This window comes from Ovis aries, chromosome 12 (genome assembly GCF_016772045.2).
Source record: "Ovis aries strain OAR_USU_Benz2616 breed Rambouillet chromosome 12, ARS-UI_Ramb_v3.0, whole genome shotgun sequence".
NCBI classification, from domain to species: Eukaryota; Metazoa; Chordata; class Mammalia; order Artiodactyla; family Bovidae; genus Ovis; species Ovis aries.
In genome coordinates, this window is record NC_056065.1 from 3,327,475 (window position 1) to 3,353,782 (window position 26,308).

The 26,308-nt window shown below is 40.3% G+C and overlaps 1 protein-coding gene across 2 annotated transcripts in view; it reads right to left on the bottom strand.

The window, feature by feature from the left end:
* The window catches only part of NUCKS1 (nuclear casein kinase and cyclin dependent kinase substrate 1), a 32,076-nt gene extending 7,299 nt beyond the window's left edge, over positions 1-24,777 (bottom strand). For both annotated transcript variants that reach the window (XM_015099136.4, XM_015099134.4), the window contains exons 1-5: positions 24,553-24,777; positions 7,334-7,383; positions 5,648-5,753; positions 2,787-2,842; positions 295-447 (exon numbers count right to left, since the gene is read on the bottom strand). In XM_015099136.4, the coding sequence (XP_014954622.1) occupies positions 295-447; positions 2,787-2,842; positions 5,648-5,753; positions 7,334-7,383; positions 24,553-24,569 (382 nt within the window). In that variant the 5' untranslated portion in view covers positions 24,570-24,777. The remainder of the gene's footprint in view (positions 1-294; positions 448-2,786; positions 2,843-5,647; positions 5,754-7,333; positions 7,384-24,552) is intronic.
* Between the last annotated feature and the right edge of the window lie 1,531 nt (positions 24,778-26,308).

The following is a 26,308-nucleotide window of genomic DNA, read 5'->3' on the forward strand; positions in this document are numbered from 1 at the left end:
CCCACCAGGTAATTGTTACTCTAACAATGGTTCATTCAGTATATGAGAATGAATGATGTCCTTAATCACTATTTGAGTATTTAATCAGTACTTGGGTACTTATTTGATGTACTGAATCAGATAATAATCGTGAGAATCTCTGAGTTTTTTAAAATATATCAAACAATCCTCCCTAATAACACTGAGTATCTAATTTAAGGGGCTGATTTTAACACTGAGCATCCAAAAAACTGCTGAAGTAAAACTGAGGTCACAAACTACAACCACGACCGAGACACAAGGCGCGGCACGCACTCTCCTGGAACGGCGCCTCGTCCTCCTCCTCTTGCTCCTCCTCGCTGCCCGCATCGCCCATGAGCATCTCCCTCTGCTTGGAGGCTGCTTTAGAGGCTGCCTGCCGTTGCTGGCGCACGCTCTTATGGTCTTCCTTCTCGTCTTCACTGTCCTCTGCAACATCAAAGTCACAATGCAATGATCAAAGGGTTAGGGTTTCACAGGTGACTGGGAAAGGCGGTGTAAGAGATGAACTGCAGCTTTACTTCATTCAGAAAGGGAAGATTCTGTTCCTAAAAATGTCTACGAAATATGCAAAAAGAGAGGTAGAATTCAAAGAAGTAACTTGAATAAGGCTATGTACCCATTATTATGGGTTTCCCTGACAGCTCAGTTGGTAAAGAATCTGCCTGCAATGCCGGAGACCCCAGTTCGATCCCTGAGTTGAGAAGATCCGCTGGAGAAGGGATAGGCTACCCACATCCAGCATTCTTGACTGGACAATTCCATGGACTGAGTCAGACAACGAGTTGCAAACAGTCAGACACGATTGAGTGACTTTCACTTTCACCCACTATTACATATAAAATAACCTAGGCATGTAGTTTTAAGTAATAATAAAGCTCAATTTAGGTATAACAGATGCTTCCTATATAACATGCTTTAAACTTATATTATTATTGTACCCTAAAATTCTCAACTACATTCAAACCTATCTACACAGGTTTTAGAAACTAAAGTTAGAAAAATATTTTAAATAGTAGAACAGGGGAAGACAGTTTTCCAACATATTCATTCTACAATACAAAACATACAGTACTCAAAATAATGCCAAACTACTACCCTTTTCAACGAATGAGGTGTGGGCATTTCAGTTTAGAGGAGATGGAGGGAAATCTTCAAAACACACATTTAGATCAATCAGATCTTAATACAATTTTATAATAAAAAATTACTCTCATATACTATAGTTTATTAATTAAAAACTTTTCAGCACATAGTTATGGTCGTGCATAAATCTGACTTAAAGGGCAGGATGCCAGCCTACTGTCTGTAGACCAAGTTATATTTATATCAGTTTCACCTATAGCCCTGCTCCTGGACTTTGAGGCTCCCTTATTCTGTCAAGGTTTAGCTGTTACTCTTTTGGAAACACTAGAGTCTTATGAGCCTTGTTATGGACAGTGTTCAAGCCATCACTTTCACTACCAAAAACTTCACCTGAAGACAACAGACACAAGAACAGAGCTGATTTTGGCAGACTCAAAATTAAACCCACTTGGTAGGAGGTATGCTTAACATTAGTACAGAGTTATTCATCTTGAAGTGCTCAAATGCTTACAAACACAAGAGATTCAAATTAAGGTTTACAAGGTAACTGAATAAAAGTGTATGTTACATTATCACAACATTACTAGACAGTGCGAAAAGCTAATACAATTTCTTTTCAGACAATCATTTAGCAGACTTGAACAAGTGAAAGCAAAGCAGCTCAGCGGAGTGCTCGCCTGGTGACTCAGTGGGGAAGAATCCACCTGCCAATACGGGGGGCACGGGTCTGATCCCCGATCTGGGAAGATCCCACGTGCTGGGGAGCAGCTGAGCCCCTGCACCACAACTCTTGAGCCTGAGCTCCAGAGCCCGGGGGCCGCAACTACTGAGGCCAGTGTGCCCTAGGGCCCGCCCGCCGCAAGAGAGAAAGGCCTGCGCGGCAGCGAAGACCCAGCACAGCCCAAGATAAACAAATTAACTAAATGATTAGAAAAAAATAGCTCAGCAGGGCGAATTCAGTGGAACTTTGTCTACACTTTACATATTACCTAAATACCATGGGAACGTAGACCGAAACTAACATGTTTGGGAGCAAGGTAGAACTCTCAATTCTTGAACGAGTTAAACTTTAAAAAATAAATACCAACAACAAATAATCAGGATTTAACAGTTAATCTAGTCAGAGTCTCTTCAATTGATTCTTTTAAGTTAAAATTCTTACAAAAAAGCTTTCTCTGTGGCTACTGTTTCAAAGGACCTCTTCCCAGCTAAAAAGTCAGACTAAAACTAATCACTGTTTGCTTTTCAACCCAGAGTCATCACTTCCTGTATTTTATACCTTGATTTCACTTAGTATTATATATATTCTATATAGTTTGATATCTTTTATTTGTTCATGTAAGTGGTTTTCAATTTCGATTATGCATAATTTCAATTATGCATGAGAATAATCTGTAAATACTTTTAAAAAACAAAGCCCCAACATCCCGCCTAGACTTGCTGAATCAGAAGTCCTGGGATGGGATAGACATAAGTATGCTAAAAAAAAAAACTTTCACAGGAAACAATAATAAGCCAGCAGGACTAAGAATCATCGTCAGCTCTTTGGAGACGGAAACACTCAGTTTGTAACGTGGCATTTACCACAGAGCCTGGCATTACTATGAAACCACTTATCAAAATGCCCAATAAATAAATATATAAATAGAATTACAGCTACTACATTAAAAATTGTTTACTACCTGCTGAATGAGAATCATCCTTCTTAGTCTTCACATCTTTTTCTTCTGAGTCCTCACTATAAGAAGAAGAGGGAAAAGTTTAAAAGTCTTAGGTCAAAATCCAAGTGAACATAAATCTCTAGAAATCTGACTGGAGAAGAATGCTAAAGAAAAGCTCTGTTATGCATAAAATAATTCAGATGCTGAGGAGTGAAACTGCTTCCATTATTTCCCTAATACATAGAGATACTGGTGACTAAGAACAATTTTATCCACTTTTGGAAAATATTGCTTCCTTTGAAGACCCAAAGGAAAAAACGAAGGTATCTCAACACAGGCTAAATCTTTTCACCTATGCATAAGCCCTGGTTCACAAGAACATTTAATAAGAAAAAAACTTCACTGTCAGAGACAGAGTATGAATATAATGAAAATAAACCATGTTATGTATCAGTGATGGTAAAGAAGGCAAATTAGTGGATAGCACCTTTATAATTATTACAAGGTGCCCAGAAATTTATCTAAAGCGAAATGAAAATAAATTATCTCATAATATTAATATTTAGGAGTCCAGCATGCTGCATATCAGAAATCTCAACACATAGGCCTGCCTTACATCATGGAGAAAATAAAAGCAAGCTAAAGATCATTGCAGGGTAGAAGTTAAAGAGTTTCAAAGTTAAATGGAAAATTTTGTAAAAAAATTTTTTATGTCACAAAGATGCACATTTTATATCCTCACAAATTTTAACTCAGAAATCTGGTATCTAGTGTTCTTTGTCGTAAATTAATTAGCTGTATCTCAGGCAATTCACTTGGTACTCTTCAGTGCTAAAAATTTTGATTCCATGAGAAATTCTGACAAACAACAACCAAAAAACCATACACAAAACTGTCTTCATAGCCTTCTGTTTTTCAACAGCAGATTCGGTAAATCCTTTGGTATTCCCATAATCTAGATCACACTCAAATGACAAACTATTGAGCCCCAAGATTCCTAAGCAAAGGAAAAACCAAACACATTTCTTTACTAAGCAATTTGATCTAAATATACTGTAATTTTGAAAATTGTGACTGTTCTATCTAAATATTTTATGCAAAATAAGCATTTAATTCACAAGTCTATTAAATGATGAAGAATGAAATCATTTTCTCTATCTTATTATTGAGTTTATAGAGACCATTAATCCTTGACCCCCTTTAAAGTGAAGTAATAGCTAAACTTTTAAGTAGACACCAACAGAAAAATCAACATAATACTGGTCTGAGGGAATAAACATATGAGACAATACAAATGGCAACAAAAACTGTATTTCAACCATTTTTGGACACATAGGAGAGAGTAATAAAACCAAATGATTACAACAATGAAAAATGTAGTCTAGATATCAATTATATTGATGAGACATGATAGGCAATGAAGATGCTCATTCCTAGGAAAAATACAATAAAATAAATACAGTAAAAGACAGTTCTAAGTCGGACTGCTGTATGAAACTGGAGTACAGACTTCCCTGACGGCCCAATGGTTAGGACCTCGCATTCCAATGCATGGGGTGTGGAAGCCTTGTGACCAAAAAAAACACCAAACATGAAACAGAAGCAATACTGTAACAAATTCAATAAAGACTTTAAAAATAGTTCACATCAAAAAAAAATTATTTTAAAAACCTGGATTAGAGAGATATATTAATGAAACTATGGAAGAGTTATCTTCCTACAGTAAAATTTTATCTTATTTTTCCTAAAATATTTTCCACATTTCTGAAATTCTCCAGGAAATAAAATATTAGAGGTTAGTGACTCAAGCAAACAGAAAATGCTAGGTGAATGTATTAAATTTAGCTTTCTGTGAATTCAGAATGAAAGACTTCTACTCAGGGCTTTGTTATACTGATTTCAGTGCTCAAAAGTAAATATCTTAGAAGAACTAATGAGAATTATCATTTCATTTCTTCGAAATGCTCATACTTAATAGTATTGTTTGGAAGTGGTGTAGTCTAATGGCTAAAAAAATGGATTTTGGAGTCCAGTAGACATGGTTTCAAAACCTGCTGGTTCATTTGCCAGTCCTTAGATAAATCACCGAGTCCTCTGAGTTAATGTTACTTACCCTAATAAAGGTTTTGTGAGAATTAAATGATAATGATTATAAATTAGCACATAATAGATACTAGCACATAATAATCTTAAATGGTAACTATCATCACCACCACCATCAAGAAGGTCTTGGTATAGTTATACTACACTGAATTTGAGAGCTTACATGTATACCTATAAGAGCAGAGATGAAAGCTACTGTTCCTTGGTCATGTGAGGCAATTACAGTTAAAAATATAACTCATCTGAACTCATTTATAAAACGAAGGGAAAGGGAACAGCTCAAAATGATTAAATTATTTAAACAAAGTAGGATTGATTATATAATACTCAGCAGGCAAAGCAACTTAAGATTCTATAAGCTTTAGTTATAGTTCTGTCAGTGATTTGTGCCAGTGATTTTCTGAATAGGAAAGGTCACTTATTCTTCGCTCTTTCTACAGTGAAAATGCCAATAGTATCTTTGGACAACAAATTATCAGTACATACTTAAACAATCTTTCTGCCTTTGTTCAGAGGTTTGCAGTAGCAACAAAATCATTCCATCATTCCCAGAGCTCACTTGAGACTCCAGGTTGAGTCTGAGCAAGCCTCCATGACCTTAAAGAGGCTAACCTCTAGAATCAAAGCACTTCATGCTTTGATAATATGAAACACACAAAAACACCACCAAGAGCACTTTCCCAAAGTAACTGAAGAGTCCACCAGGTTAGAGATCAGAGACCACCCCCATCTTAGAGTGGTGGCAGTGTGGGCAGAAACGGATTAGCAATGCCTCTTACCTATCTTCCTGTGAATTCTTTCCAGATCGCCTCTTATTTTTAGCTTCTCGGGGAGATGATCGAATTTTCTTAGCTGGAGGGCCTGAATCTCTTCCATAATCTTCATCTAAATAGATTATGAAGATCGAATTTATTTATGAAGATAAAAATTTTCAAATTTAATGAACTATATTATGATTTTTACATATCAAAAATACCACAGTATTTACTGAGATAATTCTCTCAAGCTGTTTAACAGCTAAGAAGGCAGAATTTCCTAAATAATTTTCTTTCATTACAAAAAAAAAAATCTTTTCTACTCTAGTTCCACCTTGACTCAGTCATTTTTATTTTTGCCTATTGCTTTCTAGTCCTCGTGTGTATACTTTAATATACTCACAGTCAAATATCTCTTATTTTATATTTAACCCTTTTAATTTGTTAAAGCCTTTAAATGTTTCCACATCTTTGTATTTATTTATTTTTACTATTATAGTAACATGGTTATATTATAAGCATTTTAGAATGTAAAGAACCAACAATTCTACAATCCTAACACAATTACTGTTATCAAGCAAATTACTTTTCAGCTAAAGTATCATATATAGCACACTCTGACACTTGAAGAAAACACCCTCAATTTAAAAAGTGCCATAAAACCTTAAAGAGTGACCATTTCCAAACCTGTTCGCTAGACCATTATATATAATCGTGAGGATCGAGAACAGTGCGAAGCTTCAGCAATTATTAAATGGTTGAATAATTATAAATTATGGAATACCATACAACCACTAACAAGCATAAACTTTTCATAACACAAGAAAGCTAAGTAGCGGCAGCTGGGAGAGGCACAGAATCCAAAATTCTACAGAAAGATGTCAACTATATTTTTAAAAGGAAAAAAAAAGACCAAAGCCTTTTTAAACAAAAAGGTTACTTGAGGGCTAAGGGACCTTGAATAATATTTCTGTCTCAGTTTCCTTATCGGTAAAATGGAAATAACAATACTTATAACGCCATTTTAATAGGACTGAGCTAAGGATTAAATGAGTAAACAAAAACATTTAGCAAGTATTGCCTCTGGGAAGTTGGGTTATGTTCTTTTTTTATTCTTCTTTATACATTGCTGTATTTCCCACATTTCCCCAAAGCATATAGTATTATCTTTATCAAGTAAAATTAGATTAAAAAAATAAAGAAAAAAAGAACAGTAAACACATCTTGAAAATGAGAGTAAGGACATATTCTAAAGAAACCTTTCATGGCTAAGATTTACAATACCCTAGCCTCTCTATAGTTAGTCCACAAAACAAAGGTGTTTCACAAAACACTCTCATCTTACTTTATCATGCAAAATACATACACGCTCCCTATTACAAGGTATGAGTTTTGTCGTGATTATAGCAGGAGATATATTAACTGATAAACAATGTATAAGAATTATCGAACATTTAAACTTCAGACTCCAAAACTAGGTAAGAAAAAAAATTATTGAAGTGTTTATTGTCAATGATTTACTAAGGAAAAATTAAAATCCATGCAGGTTCAACATTTGTTTTGAGTGACACAGACTGATGTAATTTATATACGTCAAAATAGTCTAAAAATTAAAAATTATTTCAAAAGAATAAAAAAAAAGTGTAAATAAGCTGGGTGTTCTTCCACTAATCAGTTCAATTTACTACTTACTGAAATCATAAAACTTACCAGCATCATCAGATTCCTGAAATTGTGAATAATCAACGACCTTCCTGTTTCTGTAAAAAGAAAAGACTCTAAGCAAGATCATAAAAATATAGGACTTTTCTAAGATATTAGAACACACATTTCTATTTCATAAACAGAATTAGAACTAGCTCTCTGAAATTTATTTTTCAAAAAGCTGTCACCTCAGCCAAAAGAATGGCACATTGTGTTATAGGAAAGCATAGCTTAAAACCAAAGTATTTCAAATGATAATTCTTATAGTGCTCATCTCAGGGATAGCTCAAATAACATCCTTTCCAACAAAACAACCTCCCAGGAGTACATAAAATGGAGAAATGAGCCACAGTACCATATATTCTTTATATACAGAGTCTGATACCATATGCACTCAAACCAAAACTGTAAATGTTATTTTATTCACATATTCCTGATAAATAAGGTTACTACTAATTTTTTTTTTTACGGCAAAGTGTCTTAGCTTTTAAATATAATACAGTCAATTATAATATACAAACTATGGTGACTGTAAGTTAAGCTTTACACAGAAGGGAATGGAAGAAACTGATTCATTCAAAAGCTGTTCTTTGGGACATCCCTGGTGGTCCAGCAGTTAAGAATCAATGCTCCCAATGCAGGGAACTCAGGTTCAGTTCCTGGTCAGGGAGCTAGATTCCCTATGCTGCAGTTAAGACATGGCACAGCCAAACAAGACATATAAAGATGCTCTTTATTAGAGAGCATTTGGGGCCACACCCGACAGCGTGCAGATCTCTGCTCCCATCCCACAGCAGTGAAAGCCTGGACGGAGTCCTACCCATTACACCACCAGGAAGCTCCCCTAAAGAGCATTTATTAAAGGAACAAGTTTTTGTATCTGCTTGGCTCAGTGATTTTTAAGTCCTTTCAGTTCAGTTGCTCAGTCGTGTCTGACTCTTTGCGACCCCATGGACTGCAGCAGGCCAGTCTTCCCTGTCCATCACCAACTCTCAGAGCTTGCTCAAACTCACGTCCATTGAGTCAGTGATGCCATCCAACCATCTCATCCTCTGTCATCCCCTTCTCCTCCTGCCTTCAGTCTTTCCCAGCATCGGGGTCTTTTCCAACAAGTCAGTTCTTTGCATCTGGTTGCCAAAATATTGGAGTTTCAGCTTCAGCATCAGTCCTTCCAGTGAATATTCACGACTGATTTCCTTTAGGATTGACTGCAGTTCAAGGGACTCTCAAGAGTCTTTGCCAACATTACAAAAGCATCAATTCTTCGGTGCTCAGCTTTAAGAACTGTGTGTGTGTGTGTGTGTGTGAAGTTGCTCAGTCGTGTCCGACTCTTTGCGACCCTGTGGACTATAGCCCACCAGGCTCCACTGTCCATGGGATTCTCCAGGCAAGAATACTGGAGTGGGTTGCCATTTCCTTCTCCAGGGGATCTTCCCGACCCAGGGATCGGACCCAGGTCTCCCGAATTGCAGGCAGATGCTTTAACCTCTGAGCCACCAGGGAAGCCCTACTTAAAAGTACTTTAAAAAGTATTTCTTCCTAGGTAAAGCATCTTTAATATCTCAAACAAATTTAATTCCCATTTTTCTACTTCATATTCTAAACCCAGAAGTTTAAAATTTCTGCCTTAAGAGAGAGATATAAGAGCTTCCATGTTAGTATCCAAACAGCCTGGCATTTTGAAGAACCTTAGCACTGTAACTAAGGGGAAATTGAACAAATGAATTGAAAGAACTAAGAGAAACATACTACCAACTGCACTTAAACCTAAGCTGAGGACTATTCCTGGTTTTATAGATTAAGACGCTTCCCAGGTTGCTCAGTGGTAAAGAATCCACCTAATGCAGGAGACAGGGGTCCGATCCCTGGGTGGGGAAGATCCCCTGGAGAAGGCAATGGCAACCCACTCCAGTACTCTTGCCTGGAGAATCCCATGGACGGAGGAGCCTGGTGGGCTATAGTCTATGGGGTCGCACAGAGTGGGACACAACTGAGTGGCTAAATGACAGCACAACAATAGATTAAGACAGCGTTTAAAAGGAAAACCAGGGCGGCCAGGATTCGAGTGTAGGTGCAATGTCTATATAATATGCAAAAACGATAGCGTAGGAGTGAAGTCTGAACACATGCTCGGGGCTTAGATGTGCAAGAGGGTACAGCTGCGTTTTTTCAAGCTGTTCTGGGTCTCCGTTGTGCACAGGTTTTCCTCCATCTGGGGTAAATGGGGGCTTTGTGTTATGGCGCACGGGCACTAGGACCTTCGGGCTTGAGAGCTACAGGCTCATGAGCTGCGGCCCCGCGCTTAGCTACTGTGCGCCATGTGGGGCCTTCCCAGACTTGGAATCAAACGCATGCCTCCTGGGCTGGCAGGCAGGATTTTTACCACTGAGCCCCCAGGGAAGCCCTGTGGACACACACTTGATTTAAGAGAGAAAAAGGACTCATAAGGAATTTTGCATTAAGTCTACCAATAATGAATTATCTTCTGACTTTATTGCCTCAATGAGTCAAGATGCAAAATCATAAAATATATTGTAACTATGTTTTAAGAAACTGAGTTTATATACTAAAGATACCATTCTATTAGGAAAGTCAATTTAAAAAACATGACTATTAATTCCACTTACATGAGTTACCTAGTCAAATGCAGAGAGACAAAAAGTAGAACGGTGGCTGCCAGGGGTGGGGTAGAGGAAGGTGGATTAGTCAATGGTGTGTATCGTTTCAGTTTTACAAGAGTTCTAGAGACTGAATGCGCAAAAATGTGAATGTATTTAACAACTGAACCGTACGTTTAAAAATGGTTAAGATGGGGCTTTCTCAGTGGCTCAGTGGTACAGAATCCGCCTTTAAATACAGGAGGCCGGGTTCAACCCCTGATGCAGGAAAATCCTACAAGTGGCAGCGCAACTAAGTCTGTGTGCCACAATTATCGGCCCGTGTACACCATTTTTGAAGCCTGGAAGCCCTAGAGCCTGGGATCTGCAGCCAGAGAAGCCACCGCAGAGACGCCCGAGCATCCCAGCTAGCGAGCAGCTCCCCCTCGCAGCACTGAAGATGCAGCACAGCCAGAAGCAGATGAATAAAATGATATAAAAGAATCGGGGGGAAAAGGTAAGATGGTAAATGTGCTACTTTACCACAATTAAAAAAAAATTATTGGGGAGCTAGTAAATATTCATGTTCTAGCAAAATAGTGATTTTTAATGACAGATACCATGAAAAACAACATTAGGAACCCAAGGCAAAGACGACCATTTTTTGCATTACTTAGTATCAAAGAAAATGGGACACTGAAGCAGGGGGAAAGGACCCAGGAGAGGGAGTTTCAAACCTCAACTTCTAATAATTATGTGCAGATTCTGAAACTGCAGGTGTAATACTTTTAGGTTATCCACGCTGGTGGAATTGCAGCTAAAATGCGGTACAATTTCCAGGGATCGATAGACATAGCCTATGATACTGTATAAAGGCAAGTAATCATAATGGAAAAGGATCACTGCGGTTCTTAAATCACTAAGTTGTGTCTGACTCTCTGCAACCCCATGGACTGTAGCCCACCAGGCTTCTCTGTCCGTGGGGATTCTCCAGGCAAGAATACTGCAGTGGGTAGACATTCTCTTCTCCTCCTTCTTCCTTCTTCATATGAAGAACAACTGAATAAATTGGGATTTTTTTAACTTGCAAAAGGGAAAACACGTTACATTTGGTGGTCAGATTAAGTATGGGTTCAATATAAAGAACTTTCTAACTGCTTGCTAATGATAGTTACACTTCTCTAGCGTATCCCTAGAAACACTCTTTACAAAGGAATTATGTAGTGATAAATACAGAATCTGCCGAGAGGAATTCCAGGTTCTGGTTCTAGAACTTCAGGCCAATCACTTACTCTCTGGGCCCCAGTTCCTCAGCTGTTGGAACTGATGACCTAAGTTGCTAGAAAGATCTAAAGAGTTGCTCTATGAAATTAAACACAATTACCAAAGTTTAATGAAAAACATGACTGTCAAATTCAAACAGTCAATGATCCTTTTGGGCATCACACAGCTTAACACATACTGCTGTGCCATTTGTTTTCTTCACTAATGTGAGCTCTTTGAAGGTAACAGTTATGTCTTATGTCCCCACTGGTGCTACAGAACAGGTAAAAGGTAGGCACCCAAATATTTTCTGAACTTTTTGCTCTTAGGGCCAAATTTTAAGAGCTCTGTTAGAAATCTAATTCTAGAAAATACTCTAGAGGTTAATTATCCAATCTCCTCAAAGTCTGGAGAAGGCAATGGCACCCCACTCCAGTACTCTTGCCTGGAAAATCCCATGGATGGAGGAGCCTGGCAGGCTGCAGTCTATGGGGTCGCTAAGAGTCGGACACGATTGAGCAGCTTCACTTTCACTTTTCACTTTCATGAATTGGAGAAGGAAATGGCAATCCACTCCAGTGTTCTTGCCTGGATAATCACAGGGATGGGGGAGCCTTGTGGGCTGCCGTCTATGGGATCGCACAGAGTTGGACACGACTGAAGCGACTTAGCAGCAGCAGCTCCTTAAGTCTTTTTGGATCTCATTTCTTGCCACTTAACAATCAACACCAGAAGGCAACCAAGAATCAGGTTTCTTTTTTTTTTAACCACCTGGTCCTGCAGCTTCCTTGCTTAGAATGCTTTCGTTCGTTATCAGTCTCATTCATACCAGCTACAACACCTTTAATCCCTTACTGATACTACATAAACCACTAATGCCTGTCTCCCCTTTTAAACGTGAACTTCTTGAGGACAGAGGCGTCTCTCCTTCACTTAGAACGTCAGATTCAAGGCAGGTTTTATGAGTGAATGGATCTGGCCTTTCCAAAGGATTAGGGTGAGAAAGGGCAACAGAAGGGAGGATGTATGTGCCACTGGAGGTTTTAACCTATCAGACTTTCAATCCCACTGCTCTTAACAACAAAAGAAAATTCAGTTTTCTCCAAACTAAAAAACTTTATTTTAGATTTAAGAGATTTGAAAGGGGAATTTCCTGGCAGTCCAGTGCTTAGGACTTGGTACTTTCACTGCAGTGGTCCAGGGTTTAATACTCGGTCAAGAAACTAAGACCTTGCAAGTCGCCTGGCACAGCCAAAAAATTATTTAGTACATTTTCCTCTTTTTAGCCATGCTGCATGGCATGTGGGATCTTACTTAGTTCCTTGATCTAGCCTCCTGCTTTGGCAACAAAGACCACCAAGGTCCTTGGACCACCAAGGAAGTCCCATATTTCATATCAATATATTTTTTTCTATCCTAGTTTTCAACACAGGAAAACTACAAACATGTTATGATGCCACTGAAAGCATGGAGTCTTAACTGCTGGAGCAACTATCAAATGCCAAAACCAATTCTTCAGTGTAAAATGAACATCAAAAACTCAAACTGGGAGGACAATACAAAATTTCCAATACAGACATTGTAAAGCAATGATCCTCCAATTAAAATAAATTAAATTTAAAAATTTCAATATAGCATAAAAGTTAAACATGGATTTTAAAATTGGGTTTAAATCCTGGGTCTCCCAGTTACTTCCCCTCTTTGAACTTCATCTTTAAGACAAGTAACAGCTGTCTCTCAAGGATGCTGTGAGTGCCAGGCACACAATTATCCAATAAACAGTAGCCATTATTTCTTGTAACCACTAACCTGTTCCATCCAGAATACCACTGCAATCTTGAACCCACCTGATTACACAACACTCTTGAACTATTTATCTGAACAGCATGATTAAATCACTCCTCTTAAAAACATTGTGTCTGGTTCTAGTATTATTTAGAAAGATTGTGTTCAAGAGTTTGCTGTTCATTTCACTAAAATGCAATGTCAAAATAGGTATTTTAACATTATTTCCAACTCTATGATAAAGTTTCCAGTTACCATTTAGGCCAGGGAAAGTAGCAATACTAGCTATTTTAAATCCACCATTCAAGTTCGATCAATTTCTATCAGTCAAATCACATGGAGTTCTATCTAAATAAGTCTAAAAATTTATACTAGAAAACAGAACTGTAACTCAGTAAGGAAAACAAATGTTTAAAATAGAAACTATAGGAACACAAAAACTTCAATTATGTGCCTGCTCTTATTTTAAAAGCTGATATAATCACTATATTTAGATTCTAAAGGTAACTTGGTTGCACATGAACCAATTCTTGGATGACCACCAGAGGGCTTTGAGATAAGTCCTCACTTTTGCATTGGTATAAAGTGCAAAACTCCAGTACTCTTGCCTGGAAAATCCCATGGATGGAGGAGCCTGGTGGGCTTGCGGTCCATGGGGTCGCTAGGAGTCGGACATGACTGAGCGACTTCACTTGCACTTTTCACTTTCATGCATTGGAGAAGGCAATGGCAACCCACTCCAGTGCTCTTGCCTGGAGAATCCTAGGGACGGGGGAGCCTGGTGGGCTGCTGTCTACGGGGTCGCACAGAGTCGGACACGACTGAAGCGACTTAGCAGCAGCAAAATGCAAAGCTGAAAGGTAAAGTTGGAAGCTAGACAAAGAACAAGAAAAGATCTATTTTTGGCACCAAAAATGGCTAACTCAAGCAATAGGATTTTTTTTTCTTCCTCTCTCTTGATCATCAACTTCCTTCTACTAAACAGTAGTAATTCTACCCCCAAAATATATTTTCTTTCTTATATCAGCAACTATCTAAGACCAAGTCAATAATATTTGAATAACATTCTAGAGATCAAGTGAAGTGAAAGTCACTCAGTCGTGCCCAACTCTTTGCGACCCCATGGAATTCTTCAGGCCAGAATACTGGAGTGAGTAGCCATTCCCTTCTCCAGGGACTCTTCCAAACCCAGGGGTTGAACCCAGATCTCCCACATTGCAGGCGGATTGTTTACCAACTGAGCTATCACGGAATGAACGGTATTTCAGAGATGAAAATGACCACACCTTTGAGATGATCTACTAACCCTCTTAACCTTACAGATGAGAAAACAACTAAAGCCACAAAATCTGATGCTAATCTATAACAAATGTTCACATCAAATTCCAGGCAAGGAAGCAAACTTTAAAATAGAAACACACATTTAATTGTTGACACCGTAAGCTTTATACTACTTAAAGAGCACAAAATCATTTTCTCAAGGAAAACCAGACAGAACTTATAAAGAACTTACACTTTTTAGCTCACTCAAGCAGACTGTCCTTCCATTTGTAACCCTGAAGAAGTCACACTGCTCTCTCTGGTCAATGCAGGGAAGAAACACCTAGCTAATTTTCTAGAATTTAGTTTACCTGAGTTTTGAGAAACAGCTAACATAGCTCTTTTCACTAATCATGTAACTGGTAAATTTCTAGAACAATGTTTTTCAGTCTGTCAGTCACAACCTGTTATTGGCTCCTGAAGCCAATTTACGGATGTATGCCTGCGAGTGTACTCAGTCACTTCAGTCGGGCGGGTCCAACTCTTTTCGACTCTGTTGACTCCTGTGTCCATGGGAGTCTCCAGACAAGAATACTAGAGTGGGCTGCCATGCCCTCCTCCAGGGGATCTCCCTGACCCAAGGATCAAACCCACAACTCCTGTGTCTCCTGCATTGTACGCAGGTTCTTTACCCACTGAGCCACCTGGGAAGCCATTCAGTCAGTTAGTTCAGCAGCTCAGTCGTCTCTCTGCAACCCCAAGCACCGCAGCATGCCGGGCCTCCCTGTCCATCACCAACTCCTGGAGCTTGCTCAAATTTATGTTCATTGAGTCGGTGATGCCATCCAACCAACTCATCCTGTCATCTCCTTCTCCTTCCACCTTGTCTCTCCCAGCATCAGGGTCTTTTCCAATGAGTCAGTTCTTCACATCAGGTGGCCAAAGTATTAGAGCTTCAGCATCAGTCCTTCCAATGAACATTCAGGACTGATTTCCTTTAAGATTGACTGGTTTGATCTCCTTGCAGTCCAAGGAACTCTCAAGAGTCTTCTCCAACACCACAGTTTAAAAGCATCAATTCCTTGGCACTCAGCTTTCTTCATAGTCCAACTTTCACATCCACACATGACTACCGGAAAAACCATAGCTTTGAGTAAATGGACCTCTGTTGGCCAAGTAATGTCTCTGCTTTTTAATATGCTATCTAGGCTTGTCATAACTTTTCTCCCAAGGAACAATGTCTTAATTTCATGGCTGCAGTCACCATCTGCAGTGATTTTGGAGCCCAAGAAAATAAAGTCTGTCACTGTTTTCATTGTTTCCCCATCTATTTGCCATGAAGTGATGGGACAGGATGCCATGATCTTAGTTTTCTGAATGTTGAGTTTTAAGCCAACTTTTTCACTCTCCTCTTTCATCAAGAGGCTCTTTAGTTCCTCTTCGCTTTCTGCCATAAGGGTGGTGTCATCTGCATATCTGAGATTATTGCTATTTCTCCCAACAATCTTGATTCCAGACTGTGCTTCATCCAGTCCGGCACTTCGCATGATGTACTGTGCATACAAGTTAAATAAGCAGGGTGACAATATACAGCCTTGATGCACTCCTTTCCCAATTTGGAACCAGTCTGTTGTTCCAAAGTGAAGCCCTTACTGATGTGTAACTAGCATTTTATTTTTTTTGCTACACAGGTGGGGGATCTTAGTCTCCCCGACCAGGGGGTGAGAGCACTGAGCCTTAACTACTGGACCGCCACGGAATTCCCTGTAACTAGCTCTTTAAAAGAAAAAGCAGCAAATAGAAAATATTAGAGAAAACTGTACCTAAATAACTGGCAAGTTCCTGAAGCTTGTTTCTGTGTTTGTATTCTTACATGTAACAAAACTGCAATGTCAAACCTATTCCTTACAGGAACCCATAGAAAATGTCTTGAGAGCCACTGCTTTAGAATATACTGATTTCCAAAGCAGTTTCACTTTTACAAGAAACAGTTATAATCTGTGGCCACAAAAGTATAACATTTTTTCCTACTTTAATTCATCTTTTCACGAAAATCACTTTTTTAACCTTAAGCACTCATAAAGCCTATCCAAGGTTAGTGGCCTGTGGGGGTCAGGGGGAAGGGTGATAAACCACCAGGCACTGGAACTACTGGGCCTGACACTGGCCCAGTCTTACCCCAAACACGTCATCCTAGTAACGGATGTACTGTAAGGGCTTGACTGAGGGCCTCCATGATCTCCCAAGGCTACTAATTCTAAGAAAACTCCATAATGGAAGTTTCCAGTGCCGTGAGACCTGCCTCTGAAGTCCACGCTCCAATTGTCTAGCTCCTGGTATTGCCATGGTCTAACTCTCAACTTTCTTCCACAGAGCAGCCCTTAAAATTGAAGTGAGTTTCCACTCTCCTCCAAGGCTAAATATGAAAATTTCTGCTTATCACCAATCACTATCCACTCTCCCCTTAAAACTTAGGACATTTTACCTCTATTTTCCTAACTCTCAAGATTATTCATGTGCCAAATTTTCTCAGGATGTAGGAAAATTAGTTCATAGAAGCTGAGATACATAAATTCAATTCAGAGTAATTTCTCACAATTGCTTATCTTTGAGCTTCATGTTCCTTTTGACTAAGAAATGTTGATTTAACTGCATATCATTCTGCTTTTTACAATTAAATAGAATTCAAAACCATTCACAAGATACAAGAAAGCAAAAAATTTTAAGTAAAAATTAAAAAATCAAGTAAAGAGTTCTCAGTTCTCCAAATGGGAAAAGTAAATTTCTAACTTCTGCACGAGAATAAAGGCATTGTGAATGATGAGCCAGATATATATTAGATAGTTATTACAATTCCCTCCTAAACCTTTTATCAACTTGCTAGTATTTCAGTTCAGGTGAATAAATATGAACTATTACATGGCAGTCCTTACTCCCAAAATAAATTCAGTTCCTCCATATAGGAAAACATTTCCAAAAGTACGTTTACTGCAAAAACTATGCAATCAGGAAGAGTAAACCTCAAGCAGCTGAGATTAAAGGGGTCTCAGGTGAGCACATTACCAAGCAGAGTCCTGTCTGCAGCAGTCTTGGAAACTTCAGCGGACTCTTCCAGTTGTCTTAATAACTATCAGGGACAAATCTGTAGCCTAAGAAAGTCAGATTTACTGACTCATAAAGATGATGGAACATCAGAACTGTGGAGCATCTAACCCAACAGGAAAACTGAAAAGGATTTGGGGAAGGGTACAATTTAGGTGAAATTTAAATGAATCAGTGTCTTGATGGGCTCAAAGCACAGTAGGACTGTGTGAAAAGGGGTCTTCATCAGGTTTAGACTGTGAAGTGGACCTTGGGTCCTATTTCTTGGCAAAGAAGTTAAGGTAGATGTGAATTTTGTGCCCAAGAAGTCCTTATTTGAGGCTCTAAAGTTGTAAATCAAGGACAGCTTTTCCTGCTGAGTGTGATGTTTCCCTCTAATAATGCAGCCTCAAGCAGCAGAGTCTGACGGTCTGATTTTAGAGAACTCAGTGGGAGAGCAGTATTCAGAAGAGTATTCTAGTTTATATTTATTCATTATTATACTATTATAGATCTTTCCAGTTGTAGCTTCTGTGGAAGAAAGTCTGCTATCTCTGCCCAGTGAATAGATGGCTGGATTTTTACTTCTCAGTGGAGCTAAGTTTTAGTTTAAGAAATTCACTTTCTGGGTCATTTTATCTGGACAGATGAAATCTTCCTGAAGACCACCTTGCTCTGCAGGTAACTGTACAGGTGCACAGTTCAAAAGATACTAAGAAGCACCTGAAAATACAGCCAGCTGAAACACTCTGGCAACCTAAAGCTTTTCAAACACCTCTGACTATTTAGATACTAGTTATTTTAAAAATATGGCAATGCAATTCTGTAACATCAGTTCTACTTTCTAGAACCTAGATAGGAATACATTTTTTGAGACAAAACAAAGGGATGCCCCAGTTTGATCAAGTTGTCATGTGCTAGATCAAATGTTTTCTCTGTCTACAACACTGCAGTCTCTATTTCTAGACTCAACAATCCAAGAAGCCACTTCTTCATAATCCAGAATGGTATGTTTATTTCCCTTTGCAGCTAAGAATTTAAAAAGGCAAACAGAAGTAACACTTCACAGGATACTCAACAACTTCATTAAGTTCAAGTGACTCAAGTTTGCAAACTCTATGTGACTGCCTATCATTAACTCTCAACTCCAGAGAGGCACCATTCACATGGGCTGTAATGTGGATGTTAACTGGGTTGGTATCCCAGAGCTACACAGAACGGTGGCCTTGTTTTTTATATTTCTGGGGAAAACAGACCAAAAACATAAATAAACCAATCTCCCTTTCTTTATTCCAAATTACTTTCTCCTTACTAATGTTATATTGCTAAATGATTTCAATCACTAAAAGTCAACCACTTACCTTAATTTATAACTTGTCAAGTTAAATCAACTCCAATTTATTAATCTTAATTTCCTACTAATTGTAGTATACTAATGAGTTTTATAATTGATGCTGAACCTTTTCAAATGCTATGGTCTTTCTCCTTTGGTTGTTTAATAATATGATGAAATCAGTGAAAGATTCTACATCTTGTTTCTGGGACATATTCTACTTGATATTTTTAATACATACTAGCTTCAGTTAGCTATGTTTGGCATTCTTGCATCTATGTGTATACGTAAAATGAGCCCATTAATTTCCTGTGGTGTCCTTTGGGTGGTTTTGGAATCCATTCACTTATTTTGGTCAGGGGAAAAATGCCGACTTATGAACTGTATTCACTTAAAGCCATGCAATTTTCTTCCCGCAAAAGCCTCACACTACTTCAGTAAGTTTTCCTCTGCATTCAAGTGTTCTTTTCCTTTAATGAACCTCTTCACATGCTCTCTTACTCTTGCCCCCGACTCTCCTCTTCTCCATTCACACCCCTCCCCAGCTTACTCTACAGTTGGTCGTGTCCACCGAAGTCCTGCTATGAACTAAAGGCCTCCAAAGATGGCAAAGTGTGCTGCTACCACGTGAGTAATGCCCCGAGGCAGTGACTCACAGAACCGATCACACTGGCTTCGGACTGGCCACAGCTTCTATTGGAATCCCTGCTTCCTCTTAACGGTTAGGTCGCCTGGGCCAATTATGGAATTATCTAAGTTTCAGCTACCTCACATACAAAGTAGGGATAATATATATACTTTGCTTAAAGAGTTGTTTCAAGATTTTTATTTTTTCTAAAATTAAAGGTTGAGAAAGGAACTGCACTGTTAAAAGGTCCATTCTCTCATCTATGATTTGGAAATTCAAAAAGTTCTGAAAACCAAGTTTTTTCATAATGTATATGGTGGTAAATATATGAGGGGCAAACGAGAGGATTTTTAGAATTTTAGTGTGAAAATTCCTAGGTTTTACCAGAGATTAATGTGTTTCATTATAGGAGCACTACCCCAGACTGGTGATAGTACACTATATATTCAGTATAGGAACCCTTTTACTTTTTTAAAATCTTGTTACCTGCTTAAAAGTTTTGAAAATACTGCTCTCTCAAACATATAGTCCCCCAGTGGTTTCAAACTAAGGATTGTGGACCTGTAATACATTCGGTGTGTAATCAAACACAATTCAAATCTGGAAGAGACTTAAATAAGACTCGTGAAGCCTAAATCCACCTTTACTTTTATTTCTACACCTTAGCTCCTTGACTTCAAAGTTATCACTTCAAACAGATGGTATTGGACTAAGCTGAAGTTCTTTCTAGTTGTTTTTCTTAACAAATGCTTTTAATTAACTTATCTCTGAAAGTTAAAGATTGAGTTGGAAAAAAACACAGATCGCTATTTAAAACATTTTGGCCATATATTTCCCCTCAAATATTTTCTATATAAATCTTAACCACCGGTGCATACAGAATGCACTCACCATTAAAGATGACTAAATAAAGTAGCATTTGCCCATCTTCATGCCAAACACTAGGAAGGAAAGAGTGGTACCACAGAATGAATGCCAGCATTGTACTCAGAAAATCTCAGTTCAAATACTGGCTCTGTTTGATAGTTCTGTGACATTGAGTAACATACTATTGTAACTTATTTTGTCATCTGTTATTTAAAAAAATGTTCTATTACAGGGTGATAAGGATAACACAAGATAAAGTGAAATCCTCTAGTGGAGTACGTGATTCTGTATTTATACTTAGTAAATGTTTATTTTAAATGTTTATTTAATTTCTCTAAAATCAAACTTAAAACTTTTTTTTTTTTTGGCTGTGCCATATAGCTTGCAGGAGGATCTTAAGTTCCCAAATAGGGATCAAACCTGGGCCATCAAAGTTAAAGCATCAAGTCCTAAGCACTAGACCACCAGGGAATTCCCAGCGTTGTCTTACTATAGTTTTCACATTAAATATATGTATGTTGGGAAATGTTGAGTATTTAAGTGTTGTTACAAAATTAACTCCTCCATTATTCAGGCTTTGCAAGTTATGTGAGATATTTTGGAAGGTAAAGTCTACAAAGAGTTTGTCTTTTTAGAGGAAAGTGACATGTAAGTAACAATGTACAGATTCAAGGTTAATAAAAATCACACTTCTTTCACATGCACACACACACATCCTGGACATAGAGAATAAGATGAGATACAAGGAACCAGGCTCATCTAAAACCACATTTATTAATATATGACATTTTTAAGTATCTTCCTGTGTCTACCTGGGGGCTTTCCAGGTGACGCTAGTGGTAAAGAACCAGCTCGGCAATGCAGCAGGAGACGTTAAGAGATTCCGGTTTGATGCCTGGGTAGGGAAGATCCCTTGGAGAAGGGAATGGCTGCCTACTCCTGTATTCTTGCCTGGAGAATCCCTTGGACAGAGGAGCTTGGCCAGCTAGAGTCACAGTAGACTTAGCACGGTGTATACTTGGTATCAAAATCCAAACTATCTAAAATTTTCAGGTTTCTAAGTTTTTCCCTTTAACAGGCCGTTTTGAAACTAATTTCCCGGTAAGAGAGTGTCGTTTTTAAAAAAAAATAAGAAATCCAGACACATTCCAAACAAAATTCTCTTTGAAAATAAAGCAATTTGAAATCTTGGAAAAGCTTGTTAATTCTCAACAAAAGTATAAACAAGACCAAAAATAGTTTTATCAGTAAGAGCCTATGCTTTCACATCTAACTTTCAATGTTAAAGGTTCTTTGCAATCTCAAGTACTAAACAAAAAGAGGCATGATATCAAGTACACTTACAAGATGAAGAAAGGAGAAATAGATTGATCTGAGTGACTTGGGAGTATTTTCAATAAGAGAGGATCTCTGGAGATATACACCAAGCCGAATTTCAAAAAACCCACTTTCTAGTCTGGGCAAGTCAGTAAATCTCTGAGCTTTCTGTTTCATCTTTTACAAGTAGTATCATTTTTAGTCCCTACCCCAAAGGATAAGAGTCATAAAAACAAAAGTTCAAAGTGTCATACAGTCAAGTAACATCAATTCTTATCTGGTAGAAGGTAGAACATTTATGTGGAAAGGGGGAGGATGAGGGTAAGCAGGGCTGGAAATTAAGAAATCTAGGTTCTAGGCCCAGTATTGGCATGTATTATCGGATGACGCAAGGCACTTCACTTGTCCAGGTCCCCACATAAAGTCACTTGCAAGATGAATTTGCCTAAATTTCTTTCTGGCTCTAAGACTGTAATTTTATGTTATAAACTTGAATCCAAGACCTAAAATATTTGAGCTCTCATTTATATGTGAGTCATATACTATAAAAGGTGAAGAGAACAATATAGCCTGAACAAAACTACTTAGATATGTGTGGCGCACACATCTGTGGAAAATCCTGCCGCAGCTGATCAATTCCACTCATTAGGACTGGTGTCAAGCAGCCATTAGTACATTTCTAAATCTTCTTTAAATGCTTAGGTTAACATTAAAATAGTCAAAAACGTAAACCAGAAAACCCTCAAAATTATATACAGGCCTAAGGACAGAAACATATCCCTAAGCTGCAAAGACACTTATCCAACACGTGCTTTTTTTGGTTTTTGGTTTGTTTTTAAACGAAGTTGATCATTCTGATACTGGGTCAACATCTGTAATTTTTGGTTACATTCCCTAGAGTAAACAGATTCAATTACACCTTGAAATAAAAGCACTTCCCTAAGACAGAACTTTTTTTATTGCAAATTTAACAAACCACCAAACTCAAGTTTAATTATTTCTGCTTTATTATTGATCAAGAGTATGTAAAAGACTTAAAAGACAGTTACAAAGAGGCTTCATCACTAAATATATAATCAGAAACCAAGCTGCTTGAAATTAATCATTTGAAAGTGACTCAAAAAACTCTACAATATATTTAACTTCATTCTTCAATTAGGGGCAAATAAACACTTAAAAAAATTACTTTTAACATACTAAGAAAAAAGTTGTGCACAAATCCCAATGCCTACCAAAAAACGCATTAGAACGTGCTTAATGTATTTATTCCCACCTGGTGATATTAAAAAAAAAATCCAAGTTTTCAAGAGATAAAAGATGTTCCTGTCCCAACATATAAATCTGGGGGCACAAACTCAGGCAGAGGAGTTAAGTTGCAACAGTGAAAAGTCATCAAAACCTAGTGAACTGCGGTTAGAAGGTAGAGAAAAATAAATCCATTTTCATCACGCAGTAATTTACTTCCAGAAGACAGAAGATCCAATCCAGGTGAAATAAATCTTTATTATGATAATTGTCTTGTTTGTTCTGATCCTAAAGAAAATACTCTGAAAATTGACCGGATACACCGGTTATTATGCAAAAAAGTATGCATACTGTAATTTGAAATATCGACTCAGACTCCGTGCCAAAATGCAGGCAGAACTCTTTCCGGTGGCGATGGTAAGGTATCAGAGATGCGGGTTGAAATTAAGCAGAAAGGCTGTCAGGTAGGTAGTGAGCACTCTCCTCACGCCCACCCGGAGCACAGGAGTATGCAGTCCCAGACCACCACCAGTTGGAGCGGGCAGTCTAGTCTGGAGACAGAACGGTGTGCAACGTTTAAAAACCCTTTCCGGGGTTCCAAACCTCCCTTTACAGCTCTAGGTCAAAATACTTCCGTTTCTCACAAAACTTGGAATGGAGAAGGGGGAAGAAACTGTTAAAATACCTAAAAACGAAACCTATTTATCCAGAAAACACAACGCCAAGTAGCCAATCCTTACATTGACAGCCTCAAGGACATTATGTTAAAAATAACATTTATTAGCAACAGCGCTCCTTCTTAAGGCCGCACCAGATTGGATTAAGCCACACCCCTCCATAAATGGCACATTCCATACAATAGCCAGGACAGCAGAGGGCGATTCCACCGGGCGCTGGGGAACGGCAAACTTGTTGACAGTCTCAGAATGAAGTCCAACGGCTGCCCGACCCTAGCCCGTTTATTATTAAAGTTACTCGGGGGGTGAAAAGATTACAAACACACCCGAACGTGTTCGGCCACGTGAGAGGAGAGCCGGGTAACGGGAAGGACGAGCACTCGGGATTTGGGCTGTGCAAGTTGACCCGCACCTCTCCGAGCAGGGACGATTCCCCGAGGAAGGGCATTTCTAGACGGGGGCCGGGAGCGAACTCGGGACGGGAGGTGCGGGGGGTTACCCCGCTCAGAAAGCCCCAGGCGGGGCAGAGGCCGCAGTCCGCGCCAGGGCCCAGCCCCGAACTCTTCCTCCCGCCTGAGGGGGAAAGAACGCGTCCCGCCCACGCCCGGCCCCGATCCGGGAGGTGGGGCCCTGCGGAGACCCTGGAGGACGGAGGCGGGCCGCCGCAGCAGCGCGGCCCCTCCCGCCCGGCAGGGAGCAACGCCGTCCGCTGGAGAGAACGGGCCGCCTCCCCCCACCCCCACGCGGGCCGCGCGGGGCAGGCGCTCCACGGCGCCTCTGCCCCAACCCCCAACGAGGCCGGGCCAAGCCACCCAGCCCGCGGGGCCGGCCCCGAGGAGGTGGGGCCTGCGCGGGGGCGCCGACTTCACACCCCTCCCCCTCCGGCCCGCCCCAGTGCGGCGAGTGGGGGAGGCGGCAACGCGGCCCCAGGCCCTGCAGCGGCGCGGGGCGGGGAGGAGCCCGACTCGGGCGCGCAGCCGCCGCCCCCGCGCAGCCCCGCGCGCCAGCCAGGCCCCCCGCGCTCAGGGGCGCGCGCGGGGCCCGAAAGGGAGGAGGCCGCGCGCGGCGCGCAGAAGGCCGGCGCTGCGCCTCGGCCCTCCCCCCCCACCCGCTCCCTCACCACTCACCCCAGCCCCCTCCAGCCCGTTCCAGGCCTCGGACTCCGCACTGACCTGACAGGCCGAGACATGTTCGCTGTCGAAACAGGACCGAGTCGAGGAGCCAAAGACCAGGACCCCCCCCACCCCGCGCGCTCGGCGCCCCACCCCCCCCAACTTCGGCCGAGGAGGCCGCTGCCGCCGAGCCCCGAGCTGCTGGCTTCTCAGACTCCGCCGCTCCCTGGTTCAGGGCCCCTTAATCAGACGAGCCCCCCGCTCCCCAGTCTCTTCAAAATGGATGAATCAAACCAGCCGAAAATGCGCCAAAGCCGCCGGACTACCGAACCCACTAGGGCCGGTGGGCTCCGCCCCAGCACCACCGGTCATTGGCAGCTCCTGCCAGATGCGCGGAGCTCATTGGTCCGTTTGAATCATCACGTCCCCCAGGCTCCGCCCCGCCCGCGGAGAGGCCCCACCTCCTCCGTGAGGTCCTGTTTGTCAAGATTCTCTGAGAGCGCACGGCCGCAAAACAAAAATGGTCGCTGCTCGTCCCGCCCCCTGGTTGCCACTCCGGAGTTGCAGATTCGTCTTGGGTCGCGCCTTAGGACGACTGAGAAAAAAGATTTATGAAGGGCTCAGTGTTATTTAATGTTAGCTTAATGATACATCATTTCGCCTGTCTTGGTCATTTATAAACTCCACTGACAGCAAAACCTGTGGGCTAGGCAGCTGATTCGTCAGCAAGGGGCTGCTTCTGAATTGGAGGGAAACTTCACAGCTTCAAAAATTTTGACCTTAAACCCACAAGCCCCTTCGCCTTGCTTCACCGTTAGACCTCAGGAGCCCAGCAACTGCTGGAGCAGGGAGGCAGGCTCTCAGTCAAGGAAAAACTTCACCATCAATTTCCATTCTCCATTCAGGACCTTGAGATCACTTCAGGGTCATTAACGTCCCAGTCGTGGACTTCAGGGCCCTAAAAATTAGGAGCAAGAGCGCTGGGCCAGAAGGTTTTTCTGTTTGAACCTCAGGTCCACCACTTAATAGGTGTATAGCTTTACCGCTCTGTGCCTCAGTTTTCTCCTATGTAAAATGGGCAACTACTGAATTCGTAGGATTCTTAGGGTTAAATGAGTTGATATATTAAAAGGCTTTAGGACAGTCTCTGGAACAGTAAGCGGAATGTAAGTATTTGTTATTAGTAAATTCATATTCCTAATTCCTTGGTGGGGATGGGGGAGGGGCTGGCTCAAGACTCAAGTCAAATAACTGAGGGTAACTCAGATCGTTCGATTTAAATCTATGAACATTTGCTGGAAGCATAGAACTCTCGGAAGTAGAGCTCAGGATCCCTATGGGAAAGGCCAAGGTTTACCCGACCATTGTAAAACAGACTTCAATCCCTGTTACAGGCAGCCTGTTAATAACCAACTGAAGCCACAGTCCATAAACAAACAAACCAAACCTTTACTATTGCCTCCTGAATGTCTCCCCTTGTAAACTCTGGCTTCCCTAAGGGAAAAGAATAGCACAGTCCACCAGTAAAGCGTAAAACAAGTTATATTTTCTCTTCCATGTCGCGCCATCCTTTCCCCCGTGAATGTTGTTGGTAGTTAAAAAATAAAGCATACCATTAAGTACATTCACATCTCCAGAATATTTTCAACTAAACATTATACTTAAACACTAATCCCCCATTCCCTCTCTCCCGAGCCCTGGTACCCACCATCGTTATTCCTGTCTTCATGAATCTGACTACTGCAAGGAACCTCACATAAGTGGAATCATATAGTATTTATCCTTTTGTGGTTGGTTTATTTCACTTACCATAATG